The 21,656-nt window shown below is 40.8% G+C and overlaps 2 protein-coding genes across 7 annotated transcripts in view; both read left to right on the top strand.

Moving 5' to 3' along the window:
* clip2 (CAP-GLY domain containing linker protein 2) overlaps nucleotides 1–7,629 on the top strand; it is a 58,723-nt gene extending 51,094 nt beyond the window's left edge. For 3 of the 5 annotated variants that reach the window (XM_056284503.1, XM_056284504.1, XM_056284500.1), the window contains 3 exons: nucleotides 4,562–4,721; nucleotides 5,832–6,020; nucleotides 6,156–6,253. In XM_056284503.1, coding sequence (XP_056140478.1) covers nucleotides 4,562–4,721; nucleotides 5,832–6,020; nucleotides 6,156–6,236 — 430 coding nt within the window. In that variant the 3' untranslated portion in view covers nucleotides 6,237–6,253. Of the gene's footprint in view, nucleotides 1–4,561; nucleotides 4,722–5,831; nucleotides 6,021–6,155; nucleotides 6,254–6,334 lie in introns of those variants that run through there. The other 2 variants (XM_056284502.1, XM_056284501.1) reach the window with 2 other exon arrangements.
* Nucleotides 7,630–10,539: 2,910 nt separating this feature from the next.
* gtf2ird1 (GTF2I repeat domain containing 1) overlaps nucleotides 10,540–21,656 on the top strand; it is an 81,271-nt gene continuing 70,154 nt past the window's right edge. For both annotated transcript variants that reach the window (XM_056284588.1, XM_056284587.1), the window contains exons 1-2: nucleotides 10,540–10,774; nucleotides 21,255–21,384. In XM_056284588.1, coding sequence (XP_056140563.1) covers nucleotides 21,259–21,384 — 126 coding nt within the window. In that variant the 5' untranslated portion in view covers nucleotides 10,540–10,774; nucleotides 21,255–21,258. The remainder of the gene's footprint in view (nucleotides 10,775–21,254; nucleotides 21,385–21,656) is intronic.

Below are 21,656 nucleotides of genomic sequence, written 5' to 3'. Positions count from 1 at the left end.
CTCTGCCAATCCGGGGAGGGCTGCAGACTACCACATGTCTCCTCCGATACATGTGGAGTCACCAGCCGCTTCTTTTCACCTGACAGTGAGGAGTTTCACTAGGGCGACGTAGCACATGGGAGGATCACGCTATTCCCCCGAGCTCCCCCTCCCCCCCAAACAGGCGCCCCAACTAACCAGAGGAGGCACTATTGCAGCGATCAGGACACATACCCACGTCCGGCTTCCCACCCGCGGACACGGCCAATTGTTTCTGTAGGGACGCCTGACCAAGCTGGAGGTAACACAGGGATTCGAACTAGAGAACCCCATGTTGGTAGGCCATAGAATAGACTCCTACGATCATCATTAAATTTAAGAAAATTTTTGGACATCCAGAATTTAATGTCAGAGAGACAAGTTGTGAGATTTGCTAGGGTGCTATAATCTGTAGGTTTTAGTGGCATGTATAACTATGTCTTGTCAGCATAAAAATGGCAGAGCACAGCGTGACTTTTGAATGACCTGGCCAAGGGGCAGCATGTACACTACCGTTCAAAAGTTTGGGATCACCCAAACAATTTCGTGTTTTCCATGAAAAGTCACACTTATTCACCACCATATGTTGTGAAATGAATAGAAAATAGAGTCAAGACATTGACAAGGTTAGAAATAATGATTTGTATTTGAAATAAGATTTTTTTTACATCAAACTTTGCTTTCGTCAAAGAATCCTCCATTTGCAGCAATTACAGCATTGCAGACCTTTGGCATTCTAGCTGTTAATTTGTTGAGGTAATCTGGAGAAATTGCACCCCACGCTTCCAGAAGCAGCTCCCACAAGTTGGATTGGTTGGATGGGCACTTCATTGAGCAGATTGAGTTTCTGGAGCATCACATTTGTGGGGTCAATTAAACGCTCAAAATGGCCAGAAAAAGAGAACTTTCATCTGAAACTCGACAGTCTATTCTTGTTCTTAGAAATGAAGGCTATTCCATGCGAGAAATTGCTAAGAAATTGAAGATTTCCTACACCGGTGTGTACTACTCCCTTCAGAGGACAGCACAAACAGGCTCTAACAGGTACTATTTAATGAAGATGCCAGTTGGGGACCTGTGAGGCGTCTGTTTCTCAAACTAGAGACTCTAATGTACTTATCTTCTTGCTCAGTTGTGCAACGCGGCCTCCCACTTCTTTTTCTACTCTGGTTAGAGCCTGTTTGTGCTGTCCTCTGAAGGGAGTAGTACACACCGGTGTAGGAAATCTTCAATTTCTTAGCAATTTCTCACATGGAATTGCCTTCATTTCTAAGAACAAGAATAGACTGTCGAGTTTCAGATGAAAGTTCTCTTTTTCTGGCCATTTTGAGCGTTTAATTGACCCCACAAATGTGATGCTCCAGAAACTCAATCTGCTCAAAGAAGTGCCCATCCAACCAATCCAACTTGTGGGAGCTGCTTCTGGAAGCGTGGGGTGCAATTTCTCCAGATTACCTCAACAAATTAACAGCTAGAATGCCAAAGGTCTGCAATGCTGTAATTGCTGCAAATGGAGGATTCTTTGACGAAAGCAAAGTTTGATGTAAAAAAAATCTTATTTCAAATACAAATCATTATTTCTAACCTTGTCAATGTCTTGACTCTATTTTCTATTCATTTCACAACATATGGTGGTGAATAAGTGTGACTTTTCATGGAAAACACAAAATTGTTTGGGTGATCCCAAACTTTTGAACGGTAGTGTATATAGAAAAGAGAAGAGGGCCAAGAACTGAGCCTTGAGGGACACCACAACTCAACTGAGCCGCCAAGAAGTTAGTTACCCAGAACGACAGAAAAAGTTGTATTGAGGTAGGGGCATAATCAGCTAAGAGCTGAGCCCTTGATGCCAACCCAAGTCTCTAAGAGATAATAATAATAAATTAAACTTATATAGTGCTTTTCTAACACTCAAAGTTGCTTTACAATAAACGGCGGTGAAATAAGACAACAGATAAAAATAGCACGAACATACAGGGGTGGATGGGAAGGGGGTGCTACGAGACGGAGAAGCGGCAGCCACGCATGACGCCAGCAGTACTCTCCGACTTAAACAGATACAAAAGGGCAAGAAAGGCAAAAAAACAACAGCACTGTGGACGTTGATTTTCTCTAGGAGTTTACTCTCATAGTCTATTCCTCTCCCGAGGTATCCACTAGGCAGTGGCACTATTTAACCCATAGCTGGAGGGTGCTTCGTGGGCATCAGGGAATATCCACACTCCTCCGTGTCCCTTGTAGTTCAGCCAGGGTCCAAGGTATACCCAGTTACCGTGTGTCACCATGAGGAGGCATTACATAAGGCTTGCTGTTGGAGAGGCTATGTACTGGTAGGGAGAGACTTACATACTCGGCTCTCCTGTTCACATTTCTGAGAGCCAGTGGTGAAGGTTGAGAGTGACACGTGACAGGCACAGAACACTACACCAACACACTAGATGCATCACAACTACTCCACTTCTTACACACTGACACACTGACATTCTTGTGTAAGAGATGTAAGAGGATGTTGTGATCGGCCGTGTCAAAGGCAGCACTTGAGTCTAAAAGAACTAAAATCGAGCAGTCCCCTCTGTCTACATTCAGCAGGAGATCATTAGTGACCTTAACTAGAGCTGTCTCAGTACTATGAAGTGCTCTAAAATCGGACTGGAAACTATTAAAAGTAGTAGTACTGTTCATAAAAGAAATTAACTGAGAAGAAATTACTCTTAGAAGAAATACTCTTGGAAGAACTTACTTTTTTCTTTCTTTCTTTCTTTTTTTGGTCCATCAGTGATGTGTCAAATCTGCCTTGGTGTTTGTATGTTTTGTTTGTGTGAGAGTTTTATAGACACTGGCTGCAAACTAATTTCCCTGTAAGGGACAATAAAGATACTTTGACTTCTCTCCAAAACCTTAGATAAAAAAGACAATTTGGAGATTGGCTTGTAGTTACTTAGGGACAGGGGGTCTAAATTAGGTTTTTCAGCAATGGGTGAATGATGGCATGCTTAAAACTGTCTGGAAAAGAACCAGAGGCCAAATAATTATTAAGAATTTGCAGAATAATGGGGCTGATAGTAGAAAATACCTCCTTGAGCAGCTTAGTGGGAATGATGTCTAGGATGCAGGAGGAGGAGCTCATATTGGAGACTGTACTATCCAACACTGAAATTGTAATTGGTTGAAACTGGGTGAAAGAGCCAGAATTAACAAACAAAAACAGCCTGGCTGGATTTGGGACCTAATATTCTCCACCTTGTTTACAAAATGAGTGAGACATTTCAGACAACTCAACATCAGATTCGAAAAGAGAAGTGAAGGAACCATTAATAACAGAATCAATTACCCTCAAGAGAACTTTAGGATTGTGGTTATTTCTCAGTATTAATTCAGAGAAGTATGCTGATCTCGCATCCTTAATTGGCTTTTGTGGTGTTGTGGCGTTCAAAAGTAAGCTTTTGTTTTTGATATCTTTTTAGACAGGTATTATTGTGTGTGTGTGTGTGTGTGTGTGTGTGTGTGTGTGTGTGTGTGTGTGTGTGTGTGTGTGTGTGTGTGTGTGTGTGTGTGTGTGTGTGTGTGTGTGTGAGTGTGTTTTGTTTGACAATTTACCTCACTTGTGAGGACATACTTGGTTTTTGAGGATTTTTGTCTGGTCTTCACGTCTTCAAGGGGCCATTTTAGGATCAGGATTTTAGTTTAGGGTTAAGATTAGGATTAGGTTAGGGCGTCCAGGTTGCGTAGCGGTCTATTCCATTGCCTACCAACACAGGGATTGCCAGTTCGAATCCCCATGTTACTGCCAGCTTGGTCAGATGTCCCTACAGGCACAATTGGCCGTGTCTGCGGGTGGGAAGCCGGATGTGTCCTGGTCGATGCACTAGCACCTCCTCTGGTTGGTCGGGGCACCTGTTCAGGGGGAACCAGGGAAAATAGCGTGATCCTCCCACGCGCTACATCCCCCTGGTGAAACTCCTCACTGTCAGGTGAAAAGAAGTGGCTGGTGACTCCACATGTATCGGAGGAGGCATGTGGTAGTCTGCAGCCCTCCCCGGATCGGCAAGGGGGGTGGAGCAGTGACCAGGATAGCTCGGAAGAGTAGGGTAATTGGCCGGATACAATTGGGGAGAAAAAGGGGAAAAAATTATTAAAACAAAGAAGAAAGGATTAGGTTAAGGTTAGCGTGAGAGTTAATGTTAGGCATGTAATCATGATGGCCGAAGTTAGGGTTAGGGGATAAGAAATGTGTGTAGTAAAAGAGGGGTACTCGCATCTAGAAGCGTGTTTGTGCGTGCACGCACACGCACCTATAGCGTAAATGCTTGCGGGGTGGAGAAATTTTATTTATATTCATTATTTATGTATTAATTAATATTAATATCACAACTAAATAGAAAAAAACTAATGGCATATTAAGAATATAAAAGTCTGATACAACCACTTAAATGTAAAAACCTTAATAAATTTTGTAGTTGTTTAACTGACGGGTATCCTTTCTTAAATATTCTTACTTTTGTTTTGTTTTGTTTTGTTTTCTTTCTTCCCTTTGCTACTTTAGGAGTTTGAATGAGTTAAGGGTGTTACTTCTGGATTCACACCGCCACTCCCGAGAAATGGATAGGGAGCTTAGCCGAGAGGTGCACAAGGCTGAGTGGAAGATCAAGGAGCAGAAGCTGCAGGACGATATCAAGACCCTGCGTGAGAAACTCCTTCTACTGGTGAGAGAGCACATCTGCAGCTGTGGATCATTCATGATGTTCTCCATCAGCCGGTCTGGTTCAATCTCATACAGATTGTTAAAGAAAAAACTCATTCTGATTTTTCAAGTCTATCTCTGTTTCATACTCATAGCTCATCCAGCACAAATGTATGTTTCACTTTAACAATCATCCATCCTTCACTTCATCCTGCAGATCCAGCTTGCCATCTAGAGTTCGGTGGGGGACAAATTCACATCCTTGTTCAGTGGAAAGAAATATTCCACGGTTCAGCCAAAGTTAACATGATGCTACAGCAGTCTTTCATAAAGATTTACATAAGTTTTTATTGCTAAATTCCCTCTTAGTGTTTGCTTTGCTGTGCTGTGGCAGTGACTCCCACTGGTAATCATTTGAAGCCTGTGTTCTAGGAAGTAGCATCATGTGGCATCATGTTAGCTTTGGCTGAACTGTGGAGTTTTTTTGTTTTTTTTTCTGTACTGAACAAGGGTCGTGGATTTGGCCCCCATTAATTGCACTGAACTGCAGATGGCAAGCCGGAGCTGTATATCCAGTATGAACGAGGCTCCGCGTTTTTGGTTTTTACCGATTTTCCCCGAAAAATACCCAGATTTTTTAAAAGGAGCAGATCGGTTTAAACTGATTTTCACCCAGATTTTATATTTCCACGGATCCAAAATGTGTTCCTGTTCGTGTGAGATTATGTAACAGTGTCCTCTTGTGGTGAAATTTGGCATGCTGGATGGCTTTGAAAATAAAAACCAAAAACGCTGAGCCTTGAGTATGAATTAAAGGATTGATGACTGTGGAAATGAAACATACCTATGTATTGCATGAGCGGCGAGTATAAAATAGGGATAGACTTCAACAAATCTGAACTTTTCCTTTAAGTCTCTTGCGATGCATTCTACTGTTAATCTATATTTTTGGGATGAATATTAAAATATTTATGGTGTCATGGTTAAATTATGGGCAAATGAAGTAAAAAGTTGTACAGGAAAGGAGAAACTGGCTAAGTTTAAGAATCAAGCGCTACCCTTTATCTGTAAATGATTCATAACTGTTATTTTTGTATTTGACTTATCCTGTACGCAATCTCGTGTGTGACAGGGTCGTGAACGGTCCTCCCCGGACCACCGGCGGTACTCCATGCTGGATCCCTCAGCCCTAGACTCTGAGGTGAACCAACTGCGCCAGCGGCTGCTTAGCACCGAGGATGCCCTGCGGTCCGCCTTGGAACACAATCAGCAAGTTGACCAGCTGGTCCAGGCCATGCGCAGGCACCCAGACAAAAGCCCGGTAAAACTAAACTCCCAAGAACACAGGACATTACGATTTCTCTCTTGCTTGTGGTAAAGAGTAGTTGTTAACTTTTGTGTGCAGTAATTGAGATGCAAAGACATCATATTGACTTTGGGTTATAATGTTTTACAGATGCAGGGAGCAAATTCAGCCAATGGAATACACCAAGAAGATTCAGATGTAACTCAAGATGTTTGTATTCATTCATTGTAACAGCTCATCATTTTTATAGCTTTGGTAAACAAAATGATAATTGTTGATGCAGCTTGGCTCTGAGCTAAAAAAATTTTTTATTTCTTGTGGCAATTTAGGAACAACACTGATATGAGAAGAGGAGGGAAGCCTAAATGGGCGACACAAGAGTTGCATTTGAAAGAAAAAACCAGTATGACATTTAGCCTAAAGCTGCGGTGGACTCCTGAAGATTTTTTTTCTCAATTTAGTGTTAATACCAAAACAGCAACCCTCTATTTCAAGTGAATTTGTGTTGCATTACACATGTTAGCCAATCATGAAGACAGATCAAGGTACTATAAAGTATAGTCCAGGGATGGACTTGGAGTCAAAGAGATATTGATACAGTGTTGAGCACATACGGCAACTTTGTGTGCTTTATGACAGTTAGAGAGCTTAAATGTAAGAGTTGCTGGGACAATTTAGGATTTTGTCCCAGAAGGCAAACAAATGGTGGGCAGTGCTGTGGAGAACTAAAAAATTGTGTCTCTGATGCCCTGTTTATTTATTACTTTTACTTTGCTTTGTAATAATGTTCTGTAGATAAGCTGTTTTGGCCAGTGACAGCCACTGTCAAGCCACACTACATTGTCAGACTCTGCGGAGTAGTCTATGAAGACTAAAGATTTATATTAATGAAAGTGGGAAGCCTGCTGAATTCATTTCAGACTTAGGTCTGTGTCTATAGAATGAATTTATGAAAATTTTCCAGATTTGTGCATTCGCTAAAAACTCAGTCAGTCCATCTTTGTACTATTGCACCTCTTAGCTATCAGTAATAATCAATTCTTATTTTCTGTGCACTAGCATTATGTATTGTTACATCAGACTCCATACATATACGATTATTAACTAGGTATGCGGTATCAGATAAAAGCCCTGTGATGCTGAAACAGCTACAGCAAGATGTTATAGAATTATTTGGCCTTTTCTTGAGTCAGGCTACAAAAGGGCTATTAAAAGTTTGAAACCCAAAGCTTAGATGTTCAATTATTTGTTGCCACAGTTCGGCACAATCTGGACTTAATTATAAAAAAAAAACATGATCATAATACAGCATTTGTTCAGTAAGTCTTCCAAATAGTTACATTCCTTTTAAAAACTAATGTAGGAGATCCCAACTGTAGTCAGATGCTTGACTAGTCACAATTGACCGCACCATTGCTTCAGGAGAGAACATTGCACAGTGGTGAGTGGCAACGAATTAAAGTTGGAAGTGATAATTCCTGGACAAAAAAAAAAAGTGTAGGGCCAGTGGTCAGTGAAAATTAAATATTCCATTAGATAATGTACATGGCCTTTCCAGATGGAAGATTCATACCCTTGATTATTGCTGCAATGATTTCGGAGACTGAGTCATTAAATATTAACAAGGTGGTAAAGGGCTTGTGGTGTTTTATTTCACACACACTTTCTTGGGTCTGTGTTTCTGTGTTTGTTTGTGAGACAAAGCAACGATAGGTATGTTTTTACAAACCATATCAGTTGGACTGTCACACTTCTCCATCTCCCATGCTCAGGTAGGTGGATTTTATGTTTTTATTTCTTAGCAAGACTGCAAGAGAATCCCTTAAACCGCAATAACCTGGCCAATACAGACGCCCACACTCCACTGCTACACACACAAAAGCAAAAACACACAAATAGTGTAATCTGCCCTATAGCTACATACTAAACCAACCAGGCAAAGACATGTTACTGATTGCATGACCTGAAAATCTGCTAAATTCAGACTGCATGATGCAAAGGAAAAATCCCCAAAGTATCCCACCTTGTAAGGATTGCTGTATGTCTGCAGCAGACTGTGACATGAGAAACTGGTCTATTCTGCTAAATCCAGTGGAACCTACTCTATTAAATATGTTAAAATGTATTCAGCCTTTCATCTGCTTCCATAACCAGAAATGTCTTATTTCTTTTCCTTGATGGTCAATTTTCATATGTGATACAGCCATTACACTCTTCACATGATGGTGGTGGCAGTGATGGTGTTTGCCTGTTTACTAAGCAAACTGCCATTTAACACGCTTGATGAAACAGCATAAAATAAAACTTAAACTCGTTTGAAACAAATTTTTTTAGATATATATTCTACACAATATGCTTTTGCATTGTTGAAAATATTGTTTGAAAATTATTAGATTGCTACACTAACAGTTCACTCTATACTGTGTATATGAAGTTACAGTTCAGTTGTGTGATTTATGTAAGAGGTGAATGTGTAGAAATTCTTCCAAAAAGTACCAGAGTAATGTTATTTAGCTTGAAAGATCAAACAGATTGGGTACTGCAGCTGTAACTAATTACAGATTAAAAACATTACTCTATTCTTGCATTTTGAAAGTACATTCTACCTATCTATCTATCTATCTATCTATCTATCTATCTATCTATCTATCTATCTACAGTGGTGCTTGAAAGTTTGTGAACCCTTGAGCATTTCCTGTATTTCTGAATAAATATGACCTAAAACATCACCAGATTTTCACACAAGTTCTAAAAGTAAATAAAGAGAACCCAATTAAACAAATGAGACAAAAATATTACTCTTGGTAATTTATTTGAGGAAAATTATCCAATATTACATATCTGTGTGGCAAAGGTATGTGAACCTCTAGGATTAGCAGTTAATTTGAAGGTGAAATTAGAGTCAGTGTTTTCAATCAATGGGATGACAATCAGGTGTGAGTGGGCGCCCTGTTTTATTTAAAGAGCAGGGATCTATCAAAGCTTGATCTTCACAACACGTTTGTGGAAGTATATCATGGCAAGAACAAAAGAGATTTCTGAGGACCTCAGAAAAAGTGTTGTTGACGCTCATCAGGCTGGAAAAGGTTACAAAAACCATCTCTAAAGAGTTTGGACTCCACCAATCCACAGTCAGACAGTTGTGTACAAATGGAGGCAATTCAAGACCGTTGTTACCCTCCCCAGTAGTCGACCATCCAAGATCACTCTAAGAGCAAAGTGTGTAATAGTCGGCCAGGTCACAAAGGAACCCAGGGTAACTTCTAAGCAACTAAAGGCCTCTCTCACATTGGCTAATGTTCATGAGTCCACCATCAGGAGAACACTGAACAACAATGGTGTGCATGACAGGGTTGCAAGGAGAAAGCCACTGCTCTCCAAAAAGAACATTGTTGTCTGTCTGCAGTTTGCTAAAGATCATGTGGACAAGCCAGAAGGCTATGGGGGGGGGGGGGGGTTGTCGACGGGTGAGACCAAAATAGAACTTTTTGGTTTGAATGAGAAGCGTTATGTTTGGAGAAAGGAAAACACTGCATTCTAGCATGAGAACCTTAATCTCATAGGTGAAACATGGTGGTGGTAGTATCATGGTTTGGGCCTGTTTTACTGCATCTGGGCCAGGACGGCTTGCCATCATTTATGGAACAATGAATTCTGAATTATACCAGCGAATTTTCGAGGAAAATGTCAGGACATCTGTCCGTGAACTGAATCTCAAGAGAACGTGTCTATATTTCAGTATATTTCTGTATAAATATGGCCTAAAACATCAGATTTTCATGCAAGTCCTAAAAGTAGATAAAGAGAACCCTATTAAACAAATGATACACTAGATACTGAAAGCAAAGGTTTACGTACTTTTTCCACTCAGATATGTAATATTGGATAATTTTCCTCAATAAAAAGAAATTACCAAGTATATTTTTGTCTCATTTGTTTAACTGGGTTCTCTTTATCTACTTTTAGGACTTGTGTGAAAATCTGATGTTTTAAGTCATTTATGCAGAAATATAGAAAATTCTAAGGGGTTAACAAACTTTTAATCACCGCTGTATTTATCAAGGGAATAACATGTATGGTTACATAGATATGGGCCAACATGTCATCAACTATTAAACTCTCGTGTGTACATGCGCCGCGACAATTATGGCAGAGATCATGCAAATAAACGAAAATAGTTCACAAATCCGTTTAATACGGCGTCGAGATAATGTTCGAGATCTGCAGACACTTTCAACAGTAGTGAGAATACTGTGGATGTCTTGATGCGGAGATGGCCACGTTAAATTGCAAGTGTCACATGCACAGTTAAATCTCAGTTTGAAATGAATAGCGATCGTAATAATTGTTATTTGTATGTCTCATCACGTTGTCCGCTTGCTCCAGGTAAATGTCTCTCCTTGCTCTTCCAGAGGTTCCTTAATCCTATATGTAAATTGCAGCCAATAGATGCTGTTGTTGAGTTGGGCTGGGATTAGCAGAGGCGAATGAGTTTCAATTTTACTGGATTACAGAACAAAGAAAGGGGGAAAGGGGTATACTGGTCTGTTAAGGAAAAAGAGAAAGAAACAGAATTATACACAAATAGTAGACGACAACAAAACAGAAACCCGATATTAATGTTACGATGCTTCAGATTATAATGTTTGACGAGACGGCGCCGCTACATTGTGGATGGGAATTGTGAGTGTTTCTGATGGATTAAAAACGGGGAATAAACCTATTTCGGGATTGACAGTAGCAACAAGGATATTTAATCGCTAATTAAGGTAAGATTCCCTGTTTATTTTATATCGACGAACAGTCCAACAATGTGTCTACATAGCGCACGTGACTTTTTACGGCCGAACATTTTGAAATTACAGATTATAACCTAATTCTGGACTGGGGGAGGAGATGAAAGCGAAGTGCTAACGCAAGCTAACAATATAACCTAGCTAACGTAAATCAGCTAACCATTTCAGGCTAGCTAGTTAAACCAATGCCATTAAGACGCTGTTAATTAGCTAACGTCGGCTAAAACGTGTATTGTTAATCGTCGTAAAAGATTTGCAACTTTGCCCATGAGGGGCTCCTCCCTTTTAACCTTGCGGGTAAATTGCTAGGCTCTGTTTTTGTTTGGATAGATTCAGTGTTCGCTTTACCCCGGCAGCTAGCTAACTAGCTAATTTAGCCTTCCATTTGCAACACAAAGCCTAGCGTTAGCCGTGCAAACCCTCCAAGATAAAGAAACAAACCCGGCCAGCGTTTTAACTTCGACTGCTGAGTAACTTTAATCGGTTGCACCCAAGAGCAAAGTTGGAGGCAACAGTATTTTAAGTTCAACTAAACTTTTGTGTGTGAATATAAACAAATAGCTTTGCAAAAATATTGGCAACGCACCCTTTCAAACCTAATTATTTAGTTACTCCACCATTAACTGGCCGATAGAGTCGTAACTTAACTTTGGCATACTCTAAGCAAACAAACACAGCTGATGGTATCTCTGCAAATTGAAGAAAAGTTGTCTTATTTCAAATGAATGATGTCCTACAGCAGATTCTGAAGATGTTGCTGCTTAGCTGTCAGCTAGCAGTTAACTCATAGTGTTCATCGCAGACATGATATTCACACGAAAAGTTTCCCCAACAGCTGAGGAGAATCCAACTCTTTGGATTTACTTTAAACACATTTGCAGATTGTTCTGACGCCCAATCCAGAGTTTTGAAATGAACGCCTATACTCTGTGGGGTATATCGGCTCCTTTCCTGATGTAGGACTAATGTTCATTTATTGAATTCTAAATAGTATGTGCTGTGGTATATACACTCTTTCCCTGAGGCCCATCTTGTAGTAACACTCCTCTCTAACGATTCAGAGCTTTGCACTTGGGAAATAGCTTGCCTGTAAGGGGTGACCTCTGAAATGTCTCACAGCAAAAGTTCTTTAGCCTCACTGAAAACACAATTTGTCTACTCCGCATGTTATACTGGATGGTTGCTTGATGGACCACTGTGTCCATTTTGAGTACCAGTTCTGTTAGTAAATTGAGCTGTGTTCCAAGGTACTAGATTTAGATAATTTTTACAATAATTTTATTGGATGATGAAAGGTCACAGTGCCAAGGGCCACCTACTAGCTACTTATAATAGTGAAGGGCAGTTATGCGCCACTTATGGATCTGTGGGTCACTGTGGCAGGTTTTTATTTCAGCCAAATGCTACTGCAGCTGAATTTTCTGATAAGTACCCACTTTGTGGGTTAAAGAATTCTGATATGAGAGTCAGGTGGTCCGGTGGTTGGTTGTAATTGTTACTTATACACGTTGCTCCTATAGGCATGTGGTTTTAGACCACTGGCTGAAACCGCTGCCCTCTTTTTCTTTAACATTCATTAAAGTTCAGGTGGTCTTCACAGCTGGAAAATTGCCCCACCGCTAGAATCTAAGATTTACAATGTAAATTCTTAATTATGCCTTATTGCATTGTTCACTTCAAAATATGGATACTCTTAACGCATGATAATCGCAAACACAAATGTCCATAAACTAAGATCATATGTGTGTATATATATATATATATATATATATATATATATATATAACAAATGAGCCAAAACATTATGACCACTCACAGGTGAACCGAATAATGTTGATCATCTCCAAACAAGGGCCCATATCAAGGTCTGGGTAGATTAGATGGTAAGCGAACAATCAGTTCTCGTAGTCAACGTGTTGGATGCAGAAGAAATGGGCAGGAGTAAAGACCTGAGCAGCTTTGACAAGGGCCAGATTGTTATGGCCAGATGACTGGGTCAGAGCATCTCTGAAACAGCAAGGCTTGTGGGGTGCTCTCAGTCAGCAGTGGTGAGTGCCTACCAATAGTGGTCCGAGGAGGGACTAACCACAAACTGGTGATAGGGTGTTGGCACTCAAGGCTCATCGATGCGTGAGGGCAATGAAGGCTATCCCGTCTGGACCGAACAGACAGAAGAACTACGGTGGCATAGTCAAAGAAGGTTGAATCAGTTCATCGGATATGTTTATTGACATATACGTTTCATCACTCAACTAAGGGACCTCTTCAGTCTAAACAGGCTGCCGGTATCCCCCACCCCTTTATAAAAAATACAGTTGCATAATGAGCGAGATGTCTTGATGCATGCTCAATAATCCAGGTAAGAAAATCAAAGAAGGTTGAATCAGTTCATCTGGATACAACGTTTATTGACAGATATGTTCGCAATCACAGCATTGTAAAATCGTGACAGATTTACTCTTAGGTGCGCCCCCCCCCCCTCGGTTCAGGGATGGTCGCCATCTTACAATGCTGTAATTGCAAACATTCCCAAATCCTCTGTGAATAGTACACATGGACATTGAAACTCTAGTTAATGGTCACAGCCATATTTGTATATGAAACTGGTCATTGGTTTCAGTCATTATGCAACTGTATGGTTTATAAGGGGTGGGGATACCTGCAGTCAGTTTAGACTGAAGAGGTCACTTAGTTGAGTGATGAAACATATGTCAATAAACGTTGTATCCAGATGAACTGATTCAACCTTCTTTGATTTTCTTACCTGGATTATTGAGCATGCATCAAGATACTGTGGCACAAGTCACAGAAAATTTTAACAGTTGTTACGAGAGGAATGTGTCACAACACACAGTGCACCACACCCTGCTGTAAATTGGGCTGCATAGACGGAGACTGGTCAGAGTGCCCATGATAACCCCTGTCAACCGTCGAAAGCACCAACAATGGGCATGTGAGCATCAGAACTGGACCTTTGAGATGTGGGAGAAGGTCGCGTGGTCCGATGAGTCCCGTTTTCTTTTAGATGAAGTGGATGGCTGTGTATGTGTGAGCCATTTACCTGGGGAGTTGATGGCATCAGGATGCTCTGTGGAAAGACGACAAGCTGATGGAGTGTGATGCTCTCGACAATGTTCTGCTGGGAAATCCTAGGTCCGGCCATTCATGTGAATGTCAATTTGACATGTGTCACCTACCTAGATATTGTTGCAGACCAAGTACACCCCTTCATAGCAATGGTATTCCCTGATGACAGTGGCCTCTTTAAGCAGGACAATGCACCCTGCCACACTGCACACATTTTTGGGGAATGGTTTCAGGAACATGATGAAGTGTTCAAGGTATTGCCCTGGCCTCAAAATTCTCCAGATCTCAATCCAATTGAGCATCTGTGGGATGTGCTGGACCGACAAGTCCGATCTACGGTGGCTCCAACTACCAACTTACAGGACTTGAAGGATCTGCTGCTAATTTTTCAGGGCCAGACACCTTCAGAGGTCTTTTCGAGTCTATTTCTTGGTGGTTCGGTGCTGTTTTGGTGGCACATGGAGGACAAACGGGATATTAGGCAGATGGTCATAATGTTTTGGCTGATCAGTGGGTGTGTATATAGATTTTTTTTAAAGTTTATTTCAAAATCATCCCTACATCTTGAAAATTTGCTGGAAACACTGGGTGTGGGTCATTTTTAAGACTTAAAATGAGACTACATATGGATGGCCTTTCTGGCTATTAAATTTTTTGATTTACAGCTACAAATGATTCTCTTTCTCTAGTATCTATTAATGGAAGGTCTGACTAACAAATGGAACACAATGAAACCTACTTTATACAGATTATAAAATCGGATTCTCTTGCTATACAATCCTTACCTAACATATAGGACAGACTTTAGTAACTAGGCAATGGAGCAGTTTGCCCTTCAGTAGTTACGAGTCCACTTATGAGGCAGCTAGCCAATGTTACGCAGCCAAGTCCCATATGTGACCCAATTTCTTCATAACTTTGTTTCACCCTGGCAGGACTGCAGAGACCTTTGTGATCATGAGCATACCTTCATAAGGTGCTTTCGGGCTGGAGGAACTTTTCATAGGCCTAAGAACTGTTGGAGGAACTACCCCCTTCTTATTGTGTCCGCACTGCAGGAACTGGGAATAATCGTAGTTCTTAGAATGCAGTTTTGAGGGACTTTTTTAACTCCTACTTCAGGGTAGGTACTCTGCCAGCAAAAGAGGAACCTTGAGTGATGAGTTTACGGTAATTGGTCCAGACATAAGTGTACGTTTATTGGTCAAACACATGAGCCAATGCAGTGTCAGCAACGGCCATCTTTAAACCTGTGTAAAACATTGGCCGTTTACACAACAGCTTTTAACGTTAGCCTTTAAAAATGGGAGGGGCACAGACAAACGGACCGACAGTGAAGTCCAGGCTTTATTGAGCCTATATGCAACTGCATAGTCTAAATTTGCACATCTTCTTTCCAACTCCATTATTATCCTTATCTGGTGTGGGAAGATGGCATGTTTGCGGCAGCCTCATCCAGTACCGTTCCATGCAGTATCTTGTCCATGTCTGCGTCTAAGTTTGTGTCTTCGTTTGATGGCTTGAAGAGTTGGCGCTGGATCGGCTGGTGGGGCTTAGTCTGCTGTGTCCTGTGGGCCCAGGGACCACGGCCCTGCCCGGAGCTGTGCCTGAAGAGGTAACACCAAGGGCGTTCTGACAGGATGCGGTAGCAGGGCAGGCTAAGCAAACTGCTAGCCCATGCAGACCGGCAGTTCCGATACCACTGAGGGCGGTCTGGCGGCATCCTTGCCTAGCGTTGACTGTGTTTTAAGTGTCGTCGCGTGGAGTGCGGGGAGGTGTGTCCAAGGTGTCCGGCTGGGAGAGCTAGCGTTGGATTGGCTGAGGGAGCCTGGTCTGCTGCGACCGGTGGGCCCAAGGACCACGACCCTGTCCAGAGCTGCGTCCGAAGAGGAAACACCGAGGGCTGTCTGACAGGATGCGTAAGCGGGGCAGGCTAAGCTAACTGCTAGCCCATGCAGACCGACTCATCGGCTGGCATTCGTTCTCCTGGACAGTTTTTTTTTTAGTTTGGGTATATATGTGTTAGTTTGGATATGTGTTCTTGTGGTTTTTGGATATGTGTTTTTGTCTTTGTGTTGCACAGCTGTGGGCTGGGGGAAACGATATTTCGTTTCATTTCATGTACTTGACTTGCGTACATGAAATGAAATGAAATGACAAGTGTTCCTAAGTCCCAATTCCTGATCATGAAACCCACAACAAACACACATCTCCAATCCGATCACGGCATCCTCCATCTTGTTGTTTGGTGTTATTGTTGTACTGCGCGCAGAATGAGATAAATGTTTGTACTCATACACATTTGACGTTGGTATACTAACCGTGCAAAAAGGACGTTGATATTGTAGCGAATTAGGGGGGCAGCCCGGGAACCGCCGCCACGCGAACCCGTATTTCCCACTCCGCAAGCGACAAGGTTAACCAGTCGACTAAAGGGTCCGACCAGTTAGTCAAGGACCAACGTGTCTACTTATCCATGTACGTTACACTACCCCCTCCTTCGGGAAGCGCGCCCCCGCGCTTTAGCATATCAGCTCCTTCACGCCTCTGGGCGCACGCACTTCCGATGATCTCACGGTCTCACCACCCCACTTCTGACACCAATGTAGCGAATATAAGGGGGCAGCCCGGGACCGCCACAACCGGGACGCGAACCCGTGTCTCCCACACCGCAAGCTACAACGTTAACCAGTCGACTAAAGGGTCCGACCCGTTCGTCAAGGACCAACGTGTATACTTATCCATGGACGTGACAGTATACTAACTGCGCAAAAAACTGCCGGTTTACGCCACTTCAGCATTCCTGGCGGTGCGAGTGCAAACAGAAAAAAAAGCCCTTGAAGGTTTGTAGTTCTCGGGTAACCTCCCCAGTGGGTAGTTCCTCTCAAAAAAAAATCCCCATAAGTGTTTGGTCTGAAAGCGCCTTATAGATGCAGTGGCTGATTGAAAACAGGTTAAACACTGCCTTTTGATTTGTTCCTCTTATCTGCCTTTGGTAAACTTATGTGACCCCCATCTCAGAGTACGGTTACAATGCAGTGATCGGTGTTGCAAGTATTTGGCAATTAGTAAGGTGTGTATATATATATATATATATATACACGTATATAGCTAGCCAACTAGTTGATCAAGTCCTTGGCCCATCAGGCTACCATTGTTTTGGCCATTCTAATGAAATTGATCAGAAATCAGAAACAATTTATTGTCATCTCAGTCATGTACTTTCATGCACAAAAGAGATGAAATTTAGTTTCTCCCAGCCCACAGCAGGGCAACACAAAAGACAAAGAACACATCCAAAAGAAAACGACACCACCAAAAAAAACACAAAAACGGAGAGAGCAAAGCAAAAACAAAACACAGTCAACAATACAGTGCATTCAGTAAATACACAACAGTTAGTGTGATTTACATAACAGCGCTTTAAAAAAAAGTCTATTTCCAATTGCTGTATATGAATATAACAAAGACACTTAAAAAAAATGATTTGTTCACATGGCTCAATAAAATGGCCATGATTTAAACGTGACAGAAAACACAAGCACTCCCAAAAATCAATGTGCAGCTTTCTTGTAATAATCATGATGCCTCTTTGACTATAAGACCTGACCATTATTGTAAATAGATAACACAATTATTAGCATGCTTACACCATTATCTAACAGAAATCCATGTGTTACAGATTAAGCACCCATTCATTTTCCCCTATCGGCGCATAACTCCTAACATCACATGATTTTGCTGTCATTTTTCAGTGTATGGTTCTTCTAATCCAATATAAAAATGGGCACATTTAATTTCAAGACAAAGGCTTATTGAATTCTTTGCTTTTAGCCCTTACCTACTGAAGGATAAAAATTACACACATGCTTGTAATCATATATTGTAGGCTAATCACATTGTTATAGTGTGTGCCAGTAACTCTTAAAACACTTAGCTCATATATTCCAATCCTTCAGCTAAATTTACTGTGTGCACATGGGTTGTCTTCAAAAGCTTAAAAAATTAGGTGGGGATGCTCAGAATACAAGACTTGCTTCTTAGTCTTCCATAGTTTAACACTGCCCTAAGGCATGTATTGTAAGACATAAAACCAAGTACCTGTAAACATTTGCTAACCTTAACCATTGATCCAGGGGTTTTGTCAATCCCCTGGTATTGAACAGTGTATCTTTCTATGTCTCAAGTTAATTCAGACTCCAACATATGCTGTCCGATTTCTTTGATGTGAGAAGTCGCCTGTACATAGTTCTACCTGATTTGCTTTGCCTGTTGTGTTTAGGCTATGGCTTTAGCTGTAGCTGTTCTCACACATGGCAGTGTTTCCAATGAAGTTTGATTATCAGAAACAAATACTGATCCTATACTTTTCAAATGTAATAATCAGATGCTTCATCCTTGGGTTAATAAACCCACATATTTTACTACAGCTACTATACATTGGTTGACAGAATCCAATCATTCTCAAAGTATGAAAATTGAAATATTTTATGAAATAAATTTTAACTGGAGTTTGGGAATAATTTCTAACTGTAGGCCTAGCCAACATTTTCCACAAACTTGTATTTCAGATGTTGTCATGTTATATCATCAAAGGACATGAATTGATATATCATATTCTAAAACATACTTCCCCCACAAATGTTTGCCGCTTGTCCAAGCTTCCATCCATTCCTTTTGCAAGATACACAAGACTCTGCATGACTTGAAGTACTAACAAGAGTGACAAAAAATATTGTTGAGTAAAATAACATCCCAGCAGGGTGTTGCATTTGCAGTTTGCATACTTTTATGCTTTGGTTTTACAAAAGATGGCAACGAACAGCAGTTTGCAAGCATTTTGTACAGTCATAACTATTTCCAAGTGAAACAATGTTCTTTACCCACCTGTTAAAGCATCACTTGGAATAACTTGAGTAAATGACCAAGAAAACTGCAAGCACACTTTCAAATGTATTGTTTGCCTTTGACAAAGTTTGTCTGAGTTTCAAATCTTTTAGCCCAAGTTTTAAAAAGAACAAGCACTACTTATTTGGGTATTTAGTGACTGAAAGGCCTGCAGACTACTGAAGAAATGCACAGCACTACATCGTTTCCTTTTATTTTGAGGGGGAAGAAATGGAAGTAGACCTTGGAGCCAGTTTTATGTAGTTTTACAGGTTCACAAAAATCTTTGTTCTGTTTTCCTCTACCTCAACTCAGCTGGCAGAACTGGGTAAATTTTGAACATAGGCTCAGAAAACACTTTTTACTCAGCAGTCCATGGCTGTTGCAGCACCAAGTTTCCTTGGCTAAAACTACCCCTTAATTCACTTATTTATGACACTTATTTAACTACTTCAGTCTGACAATTCAAACTACAATTTATTCGAAATTATTGCTCGCAAAGTTTGTAGCTGTGCTCCTAAACAGCAAAATCACTTTTAATAGAATCTACTCTCTACCAACCAGAGAATAAATCCATGGTGTCACATGTCACCAAAACATACAATGTGTAGCTTCCACTTCTACCAGGAATCTGAGACTGAGTCTAGGGACTTGTGTGCATCTGTCTGATGTTTTACTGTTGTGGTCGAAGTTGCACTGAGGTGCTATCAAATACAAATAGAACAAAAGACCACACCCCTATTAGAACCAGAGAAGCTGCTCAGTCTGCAAAGGTTGTTTCTGGTCTGCTGTCAGTTGACAAGTTTCATTAATTGTATCTTGATAAGGCCAGTAAATTACTGGATCACCTTTTTTCAGCGTTGTTAATGTATTGTTCATGTTGAAATATCTACTGAGCTAGTAGCGGAATCCTCTTACAATACTCTGAGAAATTCATTTGAGATCTGTCTTAACAAAGAAATGACCTGGCATAGGGCTGGGCAATAATTTAATATTATCATTTATCATCTTGCGATGGTATTGCATCTGAATACATTTTGGATATTGTTATATCGTAAAAGGAGATTTTTTTAGTGTCTAAACTCAAAAATTTCTCACAAAATGAAGTCTGAAATATTCAAGGGAGTATTATTTGTAAACTAATTCAGATTTGATACTATATATTGCCAAACAGTTTAATATGATGAACTTCAGTTGGATTCCTAAACATGGTATTTTGCACATGAAAAAATATCATGCTAATGCTATATAGATATTGGCTTAAGTTCCCTATGATTTTCATGATGAAATATTTTCCATATTGTCCAGCACTAACCTGTTACAACTCTTGACCCATGCCTATTCCACCCTTCTTTCCTTGCTACTTCATTTGCTTTAGATATGCCAGCAAAAGAGGCCATCTATTTCAAGGCCATAAGAATTTGGGGGTGGTAGTGGTGGGGGGATAAAGGTGGTAATGTTTACTGTGGCCTCGGGAGAGGCTGATTTAGATAGGCAATAGGCTTGACATGTTTAAACTGCTGCAGCTGAGGCCATTTCCCTCCCGCTTGCTCTTTCTCATTCTCTCTGCTTCTCTCTCTCTACCTCTCTCCCCTCACAATTGAGTTTGTGGTTTGGGCTTGCCGGAGGCTAGTATAATGGCTCCCAGTGTCTGAAGAGATTAAAGGCCAAAGCTGCATTGTTCAAATGCCCTGAGATTAGTTTCCAAGGAGACGGATTTCAGTTGCTATGAGAACACAGTGCCTGGATTTAGGCTAACATTTTTTTTTCAACTGTTATCTCTTTCTCCCCATGCTTTTATTTACACTGGCCTTCTTGTTTAATGTTTCTAGTTAAGGCTGTTTGCCTTTGGTCACTGGTTTCTTTTAAAAGCCATGCTATTTGTCAACCAATCCATACCTATATATATATATGAGTAGCTCAGATTCATAGTTGTGGAAGTTCAAGCATATGGTCATTTTAAATCAATATCTATTTCATCCAAGCCAGTTCTTAAGAACTACCTGTACATTTTTTCTTTGCAACTTCCAGAGGAAAAAAGAAAAGGATAAAGGTACTTAAATTAATGATCTGAGTGAGCTTTAGCCCTAACTGACAGACAAAGGCATATTTTAAATTACAGCTCTGACATGTATGTGACAGATTTGGTTATTGGCATATTGGCACATGCTATTATCAACACTTTAATTGCTTCTCAGGTTAGAAAAAGCCTCTATTCTCTGCTGCCCCAATAATTGTTCTGGGCCTCAGAATCATACCAATGCTGGATTCTAATGCAGACTTACCATTGCTCCAAGTCAATCCAAACAACCGCCTGTTGTCTTACAGGCAATTAACACCAGTACAAAGAATTAACACTAGTTCTAAAATGCAGATCTTTGCTTTACGTGTACATCAAGCTATGCAAAAATAGACCACATGCAAACACAAACCATGAATCCTCTTTGATCGCTGAATCGTGTAATTTTGGTTCCCACAGAGGCATGGCTCAGATGAGGAAGTTGCCATGTGAAGTCATCAGGACCAACTCTCGGGCTGAGCATTCAGTTCCCCTGGTGTCAGCCAGACAGGAGATCCTCACCAGCCTGGTGTCAGCCCTAGACTCGGTGGTATGTCCTCACTTATTACTATATAGTGTATGTTGTACTGAAGAACCACTAAAGGGGAAATATAGGGGAAATTAGGGAGATGGGTGACTGCTTAGTCAGCTTTGTGATGACATGTTTGTCAACAGGATTGTTGACTTGAAGCTAATTAACTCATTTCCACATATCACAAAGGACTCGAGATTCAGTGACTGTAGTAAAAGGATTAATTTATTTAGTTGCCATTTCAGTTGCATATCTCTTTTTCACAGACCACTGTAGTAAGTGATGTTGAA

The sequence above is a fragment of the Lampris incognitus genome, chromosome 8 (genome assembly GCF_029633865.1).
Source record: "Lampris incognitus isolate fLamInc1 chromosome 8, fLamInc1.hap2, whole genome shotgun sequence".
NCBI classification, from domain to species: domain Eukaryota; kingdom Metazoa; phylum Chordata; class Actinopteri; order Lampriformes; family Lampridae; genus Lampris; species Lampris incognitus.
The sequence above is the reverse complement of the archived record's forward strand: the minus strand, read 5'-3'. Positions and strand labels throughout refer to the sequence as shown.